Source organism: Eschrichtius robustus, chromosome 2 (assembly GCF_028021215.1).
Source record: "Eschrichtius robustus isolate mEscRob2 chromosome 2, mEscRob2.pri, whole genome shotgun sequence".
In the NCBI taxonomy this organism is placed as follows: Eukaryota; Metazoa; Chordata; class Mammalia; order Artiodactyla; family Eschrichtiidae; genus Eschrichtius; species Eschrichtius robustus.
In genome coordinates, this window is record NC_090825.1 from 6,360,236 (window position 1) to 6,375,375 (window position 15,140).

The following is a 15,140-nucleotide window of genomic DNA, read 5'->3' on the forward strand; positions in this document are numbered from 1 at the left end:
AATAGTGTCCTAATAGAACTCAGCTCAGGAGCCTGCAGCCAGAGCTCTTGACATCCAGCGACCTCCCTGTAGGGCTACCTTATGTAGTAGAGGCAGCTGATCTTCAGAGCTGCCAGCCTGGCCTTCTCCTGTTATTCTTCTTTATTCACACAATCCCTCTGTTGCTACCTTCAGGGTCCCAACCTACCTTTAATTAATTCCCACATCACCTTGCACATGGCCTCCAAGCCTTCTAGAAAGGCTTATTTAATAGAAAATGGACTAAAAGGCTACTTCCCATAACATATGTATTTTAGTAACCCTAACCCTGAAATGTGAAAACTTTTTAAAAGCCTAAGAATGAATTTTAAAATGTGAAATCATAGACATATTTTATAGGTATTGGCACATATTTCAAACTAGGGGTGTTTCAGAAAACTTTTAGAAGCCTACTGACCCCAGTCCCCCAAAATGCACATGCACACATTCACACACACACACACACACACACACACACACTCATGTAAAGGGCTTATTATTCTGCTTCTCATTCACTTAGGCTGAACTGTTGATAACGTTCATTCTAATAATGATTTTCAGCAGAATTGTAGCAGCAGAATCCTTTTTAAAATCAAATTTTAGGGTGGGGTGGAGGGATAGATTGGGAGTTTGGGACTGACGTGTACACACTGCTGTATTTAAAATAGATGACCAACAAGGACCTACTGTATAGCACAGGGAATGCTGCTCAATATTCTGTAATAACCGAAATGGGAAAAGAATTTGAGAAAGAATAGATATATGTATATGTATAAGTGAACCACTTTGCTGCACACCTGAAACTAACACAACATTGTTAAGCAACTATACTCCAATATAAAATAAAATTTTTTTTTAAAAAGAAGAAAAATAAAATAAAAAGTCTTACAAAGAGCTCCAGTTTATAACAATAATAGCAGAATTTATATGGCTTCCCATGGGCCAGGCACTGTTCTGTGCACTTTACTTTTATTATCTTCTTTAATCTTCACAAGAATTCGTCAAGGTGGGCTTCATCATCCTCCTTACCTTGGGTCACCTGTGCAGGGGACAGGCATGCCTTTATTTGTACCAGTGAGCTGCTTTGTGAGTAGAAGGGCGAGACGCTGAGTGGGAACCTTGCCCGCTGCGCGTTCCCAAGGCGACTTCGTGGCTTTTACGGAGCAGTCGTGTAAGACAGTGACTGCTGACTAAAGAGGAGGTTAAAAACCAGGGATTCTCAGACTCTTGGTGGGGATGGATACTTGTGAAACATCTAATAGTGGATGAGCCCCAAAATGAACTAACGAAAGAAGACATACAAAGTGCAAGCCCGTGTTTTATTCGATTCACCAGAAAGGAGCCTGCCCTGTCAGGTTGCTGTGCACGTGCCCACAGGAATGCAGGGACCCCCCAGACAGTCTGCGGGGCTCCCTGGGCTGCTTTCAGAAGCTGTCCCAGCACCGATGCCCACTGAATCACTGAGCCTCACACCTGCCCTCTGAGGGCAATACTTAGCCATTAAGGATTTAAGTAATTAATTTAAGTCATTAAGGTAATAATGCCAAGTCCCCTATACATGAGGGCTGGTTTCAAAGCACAGGCTATCTCTCCCTTACCCTCCGCTTTAGGGAGACTGAGTCGGTGGTGCCCATCCACTCTCTCCCAGACCTCTTGATTCTGTCCTTCCTCTCCGCCAGCCAGATGGTCCCATCAGGACACATTTCCTCTCCTCTTTTCTTCTTCCTATTCTCTGTCGTGGGGTTATCAGTGGTCAGAATAGTGGAGAACTGACCTCAGGGAATTGTGGCCAAAGAAGTTGCGCTTACAGACTCCCAGCCTTCCCTAAGCCGCCACCACCCATCATGCTCCTTGCCTAGGGATGCTTTACTTCCCAAGGACTGACCCAGTGGTTGTCGGACCCAAGGGACTTAATTGCTGGTCTTCCTTCTGAAGCTGAGATGCAGGTCTCAGTCCTCACTGGTGAGGATCTGCCTTGACCCCTGCGTGGGTGCGTGGGTGCCTCTCACAGGGAAGGAGGTGCCTGCTAGGACCACCACAGCTCATTTTCCAACTTTCCTTTCTCCCCCAAGAACAGGACTGATGCACTAATATTAGTAGCCCTCCCCATGGCTGACTGTAGATGACCTTAGCTGGGGAAATAAAAGGAAGAGCTAGAATGACAAAAATAAGCAGTTTATACATGGCTTATCCCATATAATGTAACTAAAATGGAGTAGCTTACACACTGAGCTATTTTTTAAAGGCAGGATTTATCAAACATCAGTCGGATCTATGTTTTATTAAAATGATCAAACTTTACCGACTGCTGCTTCTGCTGCAGACACGAAAAGATAGCAGCTAATCCTTGTTATTAAAACCCTATAATCCAGCAAACAAACGCTTTGCGAGAATGACAGCTGTTTCCACTTAGCGGGCACCTCCTGGCCTGCAGGGCCATGGGCTCCAAGCTTTACGTGCTCTTCTCAGTGACCTAGAAGGGCGGACATTATTACCCTCCTTTTACAGATGAGGACACTGTGACACATGCAAGTTAGGGCACTGGCCTAAAGTAAAGCAGCTAACGAGTGATTGGAGCAGAACTGAATCCAAGGCTATCCTGTCTTGACGATGTCCATTGTGGTAAATGGAAAAGTGCTAACACAGGGCAGGCCTGCCAGCTGCTTCCCATGGACCACAAAAGATGGACCGTGCCGGCCTTCTTCCTCACGCTGGGGTCTTTGATTTCTTTGGTGCCCGTCCACTTCCAGGGCAGTCGTGACTCACCCAGGTCAAAGCTTTTAGGGTTTTTTGTTGTCTTTGTTTTGTTTTGTTTTGATTTTCAATTTCAAAATTTACTATCAAACGGCAGTACCCAAGACAATGTGGAACTAGCATAAGTAAAAACATATAGACCAGTGGAACAGGATTAAGAGTTCAGAAGTAAACCCTCACACTTATGGCCAATTGATTTTCAACCAATGTTAAATCTTGCTGTTTTTCTTCTTCTTCTTTTTCTTTTTTTTTTTTTTTTTAACTTTGTACGGTGCTACAGTTTATTTTCAAACATGTTCTTGTTGCTGATGTTGAAGACTCACCACTGAATTCCTCTCATGTCCTCCAGTTTTCTTAATTGATTCTTTATCTGGGATAAAGACCCGTTAGTAGTCTGGTGAAGGCTGTGAACCCTTAGAATGTTGGGGGATTTTTTTAAGTTTGTTGGAGTGTAGTTGATTTACAGTGTTGTGTTAGTTTCAGGAGTACAGCAAAGTGATTCCGTTATACGTATACATATATTCATTCTTTTTTAGATTCTTTTCTCATATAGGTTATCACAGAATATTGGGTAGAGTTCCCTGTGCTATACAGTAGGTCCTTGTTGGTTATCTATCTTATATATAGTTCAAAGCTTTTAGTTTTTTTAAATCCTTTCTGTTCTAGATAATCCCTCTGACACACAACTGCTTTTTAAATAAAATGTCTAGGCGTTCTTATACCTTTAATAGAACTACCTGTAATGATTTGTATCCTCTTAATGAATTAAATCATTGAAAGCCCACAAAAGATTCTGTGTACTGTCATTTTGTTTTAATCTGTAAATGTGTAGGGAGCCATATTGTTTTCATTTTCAAGAAGCAAAGGACATTTGCTAATAATGACATAGCTTCAATATAGATTTCTAAAAATTATTTCTGAAAAGTATTTGGCCATATGCACGATTATTTTTATTAAACATGCTACGCTGGGTGAGCAAGCCATGTCATGAGTAATTCTTTTCTAAATCCAATGTGTTTAGTCATGTGTCACTGGATCAAGGAGCAGACAAATGCATCTGCTTTCACAGTCAGTTTGGGAGTTGACCAAGTGAGCTTGATGGTGGTCCCCAATTTTAATGCTCATTTTGGCATTCCTCAGAAGAGATCCCACGTATTCATCTGACGTATTTCCCTGTTCCAGTACTTTATATACAGCTGCATCCTGGGATTGATATCCTGCTCGGTTTTCCTGCGTGTGAATTATGAGCTAAAGATGCTGATCATGATGGCGGCATTGGTGGGCTACAACACCATCTTTCTCCACACTCACGCCCACCTCCTGGATGACTACAGCCAGGTCTTATTTGAGAGGTAACCTGCTTCCTCTTCCTTCTCTTTAGTTCCTTCATGGGATGTTGGTAACATAAGTATGCGTGGAGTAAATGCAAATTAGCAATAGCACTGTCATTGGGAATCACTGTGTGAGTGTCTCTTTGAAGTGATGATTCAGGAAGATAAGGTGTGTTTTTTATTACAGATTACACAGAATAGGTATTATCACATATGATCAGCAGATATGAAATGATTTAGAGAGAGGATTTGTGTTATAATCTGTACTATATTGATAAGAATAATCTTTTCTTTCACGTTCAGCATTATTGATATTTTGGACTGAAGGATTTTCAGGGGGTTGTCCTGTGCATTAAAGGTTATTGAGCAGTATCCCTGGCCTCTACCCACTAGACGCCACAAAATCCACCCCCCCACCACCAAGTCATGACAATTGAAAATGCCTCCGGACATTGAGGAATGTGCCCTGCAGGGCACTGGGGCCCCCAGGTCAGAACAACTGAATCCATATACACAAAAGTACAGGGACAGTGGGTGGTTCCATTCACAAGTTATAGTGAATGGAACTATAACTTGTTGGAGATAAGATAAAATTTCGTATTGGAGATTTCCTAAAACATCCTGGTGTGGAGGGAATCCTACTGGTTGTGTTTACTCTGCCAGCCTTAGGACTAGATGCTTCAAGAATGATCCTCCCAGGTCCACGCCCTTGGACTTATGAAACGTTTCCTGTTATCAAATTACTTCTATAAACTAATCATAAATATTTATTCCCTGCTTGAAAAAGAAGTTTTCATCATGATATTCTCCATCTCGCATCTTAACAGCAAAAACACATTTTGTATCAAGTGTTAGGTTTATTTCTGGACCCGCCAGACTTCAAGTTTTTCTATGAGTGCTTTGCATAATCCCCCATAATATTTCTATATTTCTTTTAACATAAAATAAATGCCTTAAATACTTGCATAGATTTGTTGCTCAGGAAAGATGATTTGTGTTGACAGCTTATGGCCGCTTCACCAATGGAGGCCCAGTGTCAGGAACGTGGGCACCTCACTGTGTAAACGTTCCTTCCCAATAAGAATGCTTTTAGAAACACAACTGCACCGCATTCTCTTCACCTAATTTAATTTTCGTCATCCTCCAACGCCATGAAACCCTAACAATCTGTAGTCAGGCTGAGGATAGTGGAGTTGCAAAAATACATAATTGTATTAAGGAAATTATGTGATTCCTTAGCCAAGATGAAAATGAAATCGAAGTTAATTTTCCAATAAATTCTCAAAATTGCCAACCAAACACGCTTTAACATTTCCCTACCGTATCCAGAGAGCCCGTATTGAATCCCTAAGTAAATGTAACATCGCCGATTTTGACACACAGCTGAGAACACTACTCAATTTCCCTTTATTAAATTTAAAGCTCCTGCATATGGTACACATCCGAAGCAAAAGTAGAAATTAGATTAGCAAGTTTCTGATGGGGAGGGAATTACTTTGGGGATCTGAGGGAGACACGCCACCTCTTTTTAGAACCCCAGCAGCAGGGAAGTAGCTATTTGGTTAAAGAAAAGGAGTTTTACTTTCAGAGCCCTTTTGTTTCATTCAAGGTCTTGTGTGTGTGTTCTCTTGGCTTTGTCTTCATAATCACCTTAAAGCTAGGTAGGGCTGACGTGACAAGCCTCAGGCACCTGCCTTCACTGCCAACGGTAAGCCAGCATCCTCTCTAGGATGGGTGCGCCCGCCTCCTAACCTTGACTAAGGTTTCTGCGTGAGCTGCCACAATACTCCCGGAAGCATTCCTCTGCCAGAAGGTGAATATTACTGACATAATAGCATAATACCTCAAAATTAACAAATGTTCTCTAATAGCAGTTTAAAACGAACCCCAAATGAGAGACCTTTGAGTGGCAGCTTGGAATCCCCTCTGATTTCCCCCAAGCTCGGTGTGTGTATGACTTAACCATGTGACTTGTGCCAGTGCTAAAACCCATTGAGTTCAATGTTTCCCTTTTCTGAGATTCAAGATATCCCACCATGAAAGAACTGATAAAGGTTTTTTCCTCCTATATCTGGTTTGTTATTGCTGACACAACCCTTTCAGATATGAAACTAGGATCCTTAAAAAAGAAAAAAAAAAAGCTAGTCTGAGATGTTGCTTTGAGAATGTACGTCCCTCCGTCCCAAAGCCATAGATGCCCTTCAAGGAAAATGCTGGCTTACCACAAGGCCAGGCAGCACCTCCTTTCCTGATCGAGTTGGTCTGTGCCATCAAAGTCACATGCTTGGTGCCATCCCTTTTCTGACCTGTTTTTGGTCACTGTTGATGCTGAAAACTCGGCCTCTGTGCACCGGTGTCAAATCAAATCTTGGAGACAGAGTTTTAAGTGAAGTAGAAAAGAATAGCTTTATCTCTTTGCCAGGCAGAGGGGGACACACCGGGCTCCTGTGTGTCCCAAGCAGGGATGATTTGGGGAGGAGTTTTATAGCAATAGCTCAAGGGCGGGGTTGCTAATAAGGATCAGGGTGTGTGCAGGGTCTGCAGTCCTTTAACCTGGCCTCAGGTGGTCTCCTGATGAGGTTCTCTGGTTCCTTTGATCTGCCCTCAGGTGGTCTCCTCCCTTGTCTCTGCATCCCCTCCCTTCCTGGATTAGCAACTGTTCCAATCTGCCCTTTGGAACTTAGGGAAGGGCATAGAGGCTGGAGTCTATCCCCTACAAACAAGAAATGGGGGACAAAGAAAAGCTTCCGTGCCCAGGAGCCCCACAGGGTCCTGCTCGGTTTCAGCATCTCTGTTTACAGGGGACTGCTGGGCCATCTTCTGAATACACAGTTTGGACTGTGTTGTTGTCCTATATGTGAGTTCATCATGTTTCAGGGGCCTTTTCCAAGCCAAATTTGACATTGATCATGGACAAGCCAACAGGGAGTTTTTTTGCCAGCAGGGTCAGCAAAGAAAACAAAAGTATGCACTAGAAAGACTCCAGATCAATGAATAATTCAGAAAAGGATACCAAAGATAACCTGTAAGATTCATGAGTGCGGAAAGCCAACTTTACAGGAGAAAAAAAAAAAGTCTACTTGAGAGGGTGTGTCATTAAAAATCTATACGAATGGAAGCCAGCAAGGTCCCAGTACTTCACCTGCCATCACGTGATTGTGATCTATCACCTCATGGTGAAGAAAGCTCAGAAGTGTCTGATATTTAGGAGGTCCAGAAAAATCCATGTCCTAATTCTTTGGCATTTACAACAGTCTTCCATATCATCTGTGAGTACAAGATGCTTTGCTGAATCAATCAATCAACAATCCCGATTCCGGTCCATGACACCATCTCCCAAAGCCCTCAGCCAACACCACTGAGGATGCTTTACAGGTGATGGCGATGGTGATCGTGATAACCATTTATATTGCTGGAAGCTGTTTTTGTTTCAAGGACACGTTCCCTTCCCTTGACAAAGGCTCGTTACAGAGTCTGCAAGACGTTGTCAGATCTTTCCTGTGCGTTTTTTCCTTGCAGAACTGAAGAGTATCAAAGGATGAATATTATCATTTCACGTGGACCCAGCCATTATGTTAATTCACCTGAAAGCTAGAAATATGCCTTCTATTCTAAAGATGTGTGGAGGATGGAGAGCTTGAACAGAGGGGTTAACCAGGAGTCCAGCACATTAACCAGCTCTGTGTGGGCACTTAGCCTAATAAAATAAATACTTTGTGGGCAGCATATAAAGTGTATAAGTAAGCAGCAGTTATATCGAGTACCCAGCATCATTCAGAAGCTCTGGATTATTGCTGGTAGAAATGTCTGCATAATTGTAACTTCCTGACCTTAGCAACAGCTCCATACCAAGGATAGCCATGGAAATGCTCCATAGCGATGGAGCCATGAGTCAAGCACCTTCGACATGGTTCTGCATTCTCTGTTTTTTCTGTGTCTCGTGGAAAACCCAATGGCTAGAATTCGGCATATTGTAACATTTTGACAGTGTCCCAGCTAGGGATCAACTGATGATGAGCTCACTGAAAGCCTGGAGGAAGAACTGCGGCATTAGTCACGCTCAGGAAGAAGGCAGGAGCAGTGTGCATCCACCTCTGGGAGAGATGGTCCAGAGGCATTCCGAACACCTGACATTTCTTTAAAGTCTCCTCCTTTAAATGAAAACCGTATTCCAAATCTGTAGTCAAACCCATAATATATCCAAGTTCACACCGAAAAGATTTTAACTTACTTTCAAATTTAATATCTCAGTTTCTCTTCCCCTTCCTAAGTCCCCTCCTCCCCCTCCAGTGCCATCTCCAGAAAGTATGGAATACACACGTTTGTTTCTCTGTAGCTGACGCCACTAGTAGCAGAGCTGGGAGGTAGAGTAAGGAGGTCAGTAATCTGAGTTGCCTAAGTTAACAAGAACAACAAAAAAAGTTGTCCTAGGGCTGCTCGAATTCTACCAAGCTTTCTTTTCTTCTATAAAAAGCAACCATTAGTGAGCTCCTTTGTTATCTAACCTAAAAAAGAAAATGCCCTGTGATTTGGACCCACTTGTAGGAAGATACTCAATCTTTAGGCTGTTTTTTGTTTTGTTTGATTTTAGAATGAGGGGAAGAAGGAGACTTCAGAGGGCCTGGGCCCCCAGACTAGATAGGATACGTACTTCTTATCATCAGCTCTCCAATGCATGAGGCTAAAGCCCGGTGCACAGACCCACGATATCAGATGCACCAACTGCTTCCCATTTAAAATCACTCTTCTCCAAAGGACGAAACCATGACTGCATTAATCAGGGTGCATCTTTTCTCCATAGCAAAAGGCCAGCACTACCTCTCCAGCCCCACTTTTATCATTTCTCCTGACCTGCAGCTGCCTCCAGGGCTCTTTCTTAAGCATGAGCTTATCCCTTATTATGTTAGTCGTTGGCAGTGCCAGAATTTGTTTGCAGTCCTTAGCATTTGTGAATAACTCGGAAAAAGCATGAGACTTTGATCCATCTGTCCTTGGATGACACTGGGTCACCTTCTCTGGAAGATTGCATAGGATTTTAGTGCGTCTGTGTCCAGCCAGAGGGGGAAAAGTGTCTATAAATGAAACCCCTTAGATTTCAAACCAACACAGTTATTTGTCCACTCATTCCTTTGTCTTTACAGCACAGTTTCATTGAATACCCTGTATATTCCAGACCTGATTGCTGGAGTCCAAGCACATAGAGATGAATAAAATATAGTCTCTGCTCTCAAGAATTTACAAAATCTCTCTATTACAAAATTGTGTCTCACCAGAAGGCCAAAAGGAGACTTGCAGGTTAAGTTCCTGTAGCCTACCTAGGGAATGAGTGAACCTGTTGGCTGGAAGCTGGTTAAGTGACCCAGAGTTGACTGTGATATTGGGAAGACCTTGAAGAACTGTGGAGGTCCAAAAAGATAGGGGAGGAGTGTTGTCAACATCATGGCAGAATAAGACATCCCTCATGTTTGTCCCCAACAATAATTTGTAATCTATCCTTGGAGGAAAGTGCCTTTGTAGGAGCTGCGGGACCCAGCACCATATGGGATCCAGGAGGAGTCTCGTCCACCCATGTGTTGGACAGTAGGCATACAGACCTTGATCCTGGCTCTGGACCCTGCAGTGACATGTAATCCAGCTTCAGCAGCTCTTGGCCATGGAGCCCCCTGGAAAACAGTCTTAGCCAGTGACCCATGGAAAAGAGACTTTGCGGAAGTCCAGGTTTTCTGAGGAGAAATTCCAGCACACCATTGGAGAAAAAAACATGAGTTTGGACACGCTGAAGTGGGTAAGAGAAACAGTCTGACTCTGTCCACACCACCCTTCCCCCAAGATGGCACAGCTTAAGTCCAAGAGAGATGTTCTCGCTCTATGACTTCTCCTGTGAGCACCCAGCTTCCCAGCTGTGCAGGATGCTACAAGCTGGGAGAGGAGCAGATAGGACTCTCAAGAGGGCTTTAAGAGAACACAGATGCCACTAACTGCATTACTGCCTTTGTCAAGGAGCCCACCCACAAGCCGCTGGGAACACTTCACCCACAGATCTCCCCAGCTGGCTTACGGGCACCCTCATTGTTCCACATGCCTCATGCACACCCCTACCCGGTGGCCAGCTCCCTGTGCATATTCCCTCCCGATGACAGCATCGAGAGGGAGCTTGGACCAACAGCTAGTGGGCATGCACAGAAAGCTGACTGAAATCTGAGGACCAGAGAGAGAGACCACAAACTTGAGCTTTAGCAAGTTTTGTTTGGGAAAACAAAAGGAAGACTGTCAGCAGTCGGCCTGGTGCATTGCAGGATGGAGAGAAGGCATGCAAGCTTAGAATTCTGCCACAAGAGGGAGCAAGAAAGGTGGAGAGATGTATCCACAGAAGGTCCAGAAGCCTTCAGAAGCACTAGCAGGGCTGGAGGAAGATATTTATGCCCTGAAGACAGTTAGTAAAGGGTGCAGGAAGTGAGTGCTACTTCACATATGAAGACAGCAATGCAAAACTTTAAGGAACATGAAATCAAGGAAGAAAGGAACAAAGGAACTAAAAAGCAGCTAGAAAACAATTCATTATTAAGCCCTTACCTACCAATTTTACTCTAAGTGTAAATGGATTGAATTGTCCATTTAAAAGGCATAGAGTGGCTATACAGATAAAAAAACAAGATCCAACTATATGCTGCCTACAAGGAACGCACCTCAGCTTTAAGGACACACATAGGATCAAAGTAAAGGAATGGAAAAAGATATTCCATGCAAGTGGAAACAAAAAGAGAGTAGGGGTAGCTATACTTATATCCGATAAATACACTTTCATCCAAAAACAGTAACAAAAAACAAAGCAAGTCATTATGTATTGACAAAGGAGTCAATTCATCTAGAAGATATAAAAATCATAAATATATATGCATCCAACATCAGAACACCTAAATAAATTAAGCGAATACTAGTAGATATGATAGGAGAAATAGATGACAGTGGAATAATAGTAGAGAACATCAATACATCACATTCAACGATAGATCATCCAGACAGAAAGTCAAATAGGAAACACTGGACTTGAACTAAACTTTAGGTCAAATGGACCTAACAGACATATATGGAACACTCCATCTAACAGCAACAGAATACACATTCTTCACAAGCACACATGGAACATTCCAGAATAGATCATATGTTAGGTCATAAAACATGTCTTAGCAAAATTAAGGTTGAAGTTATACCATGTATCTTTTCCAATCACAATGGTATGAAACTAGAAATCAGTAACAGTAGGAAAACTGGGAATTTCACAAATATATAGAAATTAAACCACATACTCCTAAACAATCAATGGTCAAAGAAGAATACAAAAGGAAAAACAAAATATAACTTGAAACGAATGAGAATGGGAACACAAGGTACCAGAACCTATAGTATGCTGCAAAAGCAGTTTTTAAAGGGAAGTTTATAATTACAAATGCCTACATTAAGAAAAAGAAAGATCTCAAATAAAAACCCTAACATTACACCTCAAAGAAATAGAAAAAGAGGAACAAACTAAGCCCAAAGTTAGCAGAAGGAAGGAAATAACAAAGATCAGAGCAGAAATTAATGAAATACAGACTAAGAAGGCTACAGAAAAGATCAGTGAAGCTAAGAGCTGCTTTTTGAAAAGATAAACAAAATAAACAAACCTTTAGGTAGACTAGCCATAGGGAAAAAAGAGAGAAGACTGGAATAAATAAAATTAGAAATGAAACAGAAGACATTACAGTTGATATTACCCAAATACAAAGGATCATAAGAGACTACTAGGAAAAATTATACACCAACAAATTGGACAACAGAGAAGAAATGGATAAATTCTTGGAAACATACAACCTACCAAGACTGAATGATGAAGAAATAGAAAGTCCTAACAGACCAATAATGAGGAAGGAGATTGAATCAGTAATCAAAATCTCCAACAAAGAGAAGCTCAGGACCAGATGACTTCACTAGTGAATTCTACCAAACATTTAAAGAAAAATTAATCCCAATATTTCTCAAACTTTTCCCAAAATTGAAGAGGAGGGAACCCTCCCAAACTCACTTTATGAGGCCAGCATTACCCTGATATCAAAGCCTGATAGGGACACTAAAAGAAAACAACAACAACAACAAAAAAAACACAGACTAATATTTCTGATAAATATAGATGCAAAAATTCTGAACAAAATATTAGCAAGCCAAATTGAACAGCACATTAAACGGATCATGCCCCGTGATCAAACGGGATCTGTCCCTGAGATACAAGGATGGTTCAACACATGCGAACTAATAAGTGTGATACACCACATTAATAGAATGAAAGACAAAAATCATATGATCTCTTATCTCAATAAATGCAGGAAAAGCATTTGATAAAATACATCTTCTCATGATAAAAAACTTTCAACAAATTGGGTATAGAAGTAACACACCTCAGCATGATAAAGTTGGCATATAACAAGTGCATAGCTGACATCATACTCATTGATAAAAGGCTGAAAGCTTTTCCTCTAAAATCAAGACAAGAAAAGGGTGCCTCTCTTGCCACTTTTATTCAACATAGTACTGGAAGTCTTACCCACAGAAATCAGGCAAGAAAAAGAAATGAAAGGCATACAATTAGAAGGAAGATGAAAAATTGTCTTTGTTTGCAGATGATATGATCTTATACATAGAGAACCCTAAAGGCTCCACCAAAAAAGAATTGCTAGAACTAATCAAAAAATTCAATTACGTCACAGCATACAGAATCAACATACAGAAACCAGTTGTGTTTCTATACACTATCAATGAATTATCTGATAAAGGAATAAAGAAAACAATCCCATTCACAATGGCATCAAAAACAAGAAAATATTTAGGAATAAATTACACCAAGGAGGTGAAAGATCTGTACACCGAAAACCATAAGACTTTGATGAAAGTAACTGAAGAAGACACAAGCAAATGGAAAGAAATCCCATGTTCACGGATCAGAAGAATATTGTTAAAATGTTCATACTACCTAAAGCCATCTATAGATTCAATGCAATTCCCAACAAAATTCCATTAGCAGTTTTCACAGAAATAGAACAAACAATTCCAAAATTTGTATAGAAGCACAACAGACCCTGAATAACCAAAGTAATCCTGAGAAAGAAGCATAAAGCTGGAGGCATCACACTCCTGATTTCAAACTACACTGCAAAGCTACAGTAATTAAAACCATATGGTACTGACAAAAAAATAGATACATAGACAAGTGGAACAGAATACAGAGCCCAGATAACCCCTTGCATATGTGATAAACTAATATTTGACAAGGGAGCCAATAATACTCGATAAGTAAAGGATAGTCTCTTCACTAAATGGTATTGGGGAAATTAAATACCACATGCAGAAGAATGAGATTGGACCCCTATCTTGCACCACTAACAAACATTAATTTGAAATGGATAAGAGACCTGAAACTTTAAGATGCCTAGAAAAAAACAGGGGAAAAAAACTCCTTGACATTGATCTTAGCAATGATTTTTTTGGATATGTCACCAAAAGCACAAACAACAAAAGCAAAAATAAGTGAGTGGAACTACATCAAGCTAAAAAACTTCTGAATGGCAAGAGAAACCATTGACGAAATGAAAAAGCAACCTACAGAATGGGAGAAACTACTTGCCAATAATATATCTGATAATGGGCTAATATCCAAAATACATAAAGAACTCATACAACTCAACATGAAAAAAATCAATTTAAAAGTAGGCAGAGAGGGGCCTCCCTGGTGGCGCAGTGGTTGAGAATCTGCCTGCCAACGCAGGGGACACGGGTTCGAGCCCTGGTCTGGGAAGATCCCACATGCCGTGGAGCAACTGGGCCCGTGAGCCACAACTACTGAGCCTGTGCGTCTGGAGCCTGTGCTCTGCAACAAGAGAGGCCGCGACAGTGAGAGGCCTGTTCACTGTGATGCAGAGTGGCCCCCGCTCGCTGCAACTAGAGAAAGCCCTCGCACAGAAACAAAGACCCAACACAGCCATAAATAAATAAATAAATAAATAAATTTTTAATAAATAAATAAATAAATAAAATAAAATAAAATAAAAGTAGGCAGAGGAACTGAATAGACATTTTCCAAAGAAGACATACAAATGGTCAACAGGACACGAGAAAATGTTCAATATTATTAATAATCGGGGAAGTGCGTATCAAGACCACAATAAAATGTTGCACACTCCTTAGAATGGCTATCATCAAAAAGACAAGAAATGACAAGTTTTGGCAAGGATGTGGAGAAAATGGAATAACGGGATATTATTTTCTCAGCCATGAGAAAAAAGGAAATCCTGCCACTTGCAACAACATGAATGGACACTGAGGGCATCATGCTGAGTGAAATAAGTCAGCCAGAGACAGACAAATACTGTATGATGTCACTTATATGTGAAATCTAAAAAAGCTGAACTCACAGAAACAGAGAGTAGAACGGTGGTTACCCAGGCCTGGGGAAAGGTGGGAGAAGTGGGGAGATGTTGGTCAAAAGGCACCAGCTTCCTGTTATAAGATGAATACCTTCTGGGGATCTAAGGTACAGCGTGGTGACTATAGCTAACAATACTGTATTACATACTTGAAAGTTGCTAAAAGAGTAGATCTTAAATGTTCTCACCACAAAAAGGAGATGGTAATTATGTAAGGTGATGAGGATGTCAGCTAATGCTATAGTGATAATCATTTCCCAACATATAAGTGTATCAAATCAACACATTGTACACCTTGAACTTATACAGTTTATATGTCAATTATGTCTAAATAGAACTGGAAAGAAAATAACCGAAAAATATGTCAAAAGACACAAACACAAACTGTCTGTAGAGGTCATTCCCACCCCTGACTCAGTTGGTCAAGAAAACTTATTAATGATGCATCTCCAATCATCGGAAAGGAACGGTGTATTTTTTAAACGACTGAGCTGTTTTAGAACTCTCCTGTCTGACCACAGCTCTGATGGTCATTGCAAAAAACCAGGTCAGCCATCAGAAAATAGGTTTGCTTTGATGGCTG

General features: G+C 41.2%; 1 protein-coding gene across 1 annotated transcript in view; it reads left to right on the forward strand.

The window, feature by feature from the left end:
• ADCY2 (adenylate cyclase 2) overlaps window positions 1–15,140 on the forward strand; it is a 438,100-nt gene that overhangs the window by 379,341 nt on the left and 43,619 nt on the right. Inside the window, exon 18 of the mRNA XM_068531874.1 lies at window positions 3,955–4,124. Coding sequence (XP_068387975.1) covers window positions 3,955–4,124 — 170 coding nt within the window. The remainder of the gene's footprint in view (window positions 1–3,954; window positions 4,125–15,140) is intronic.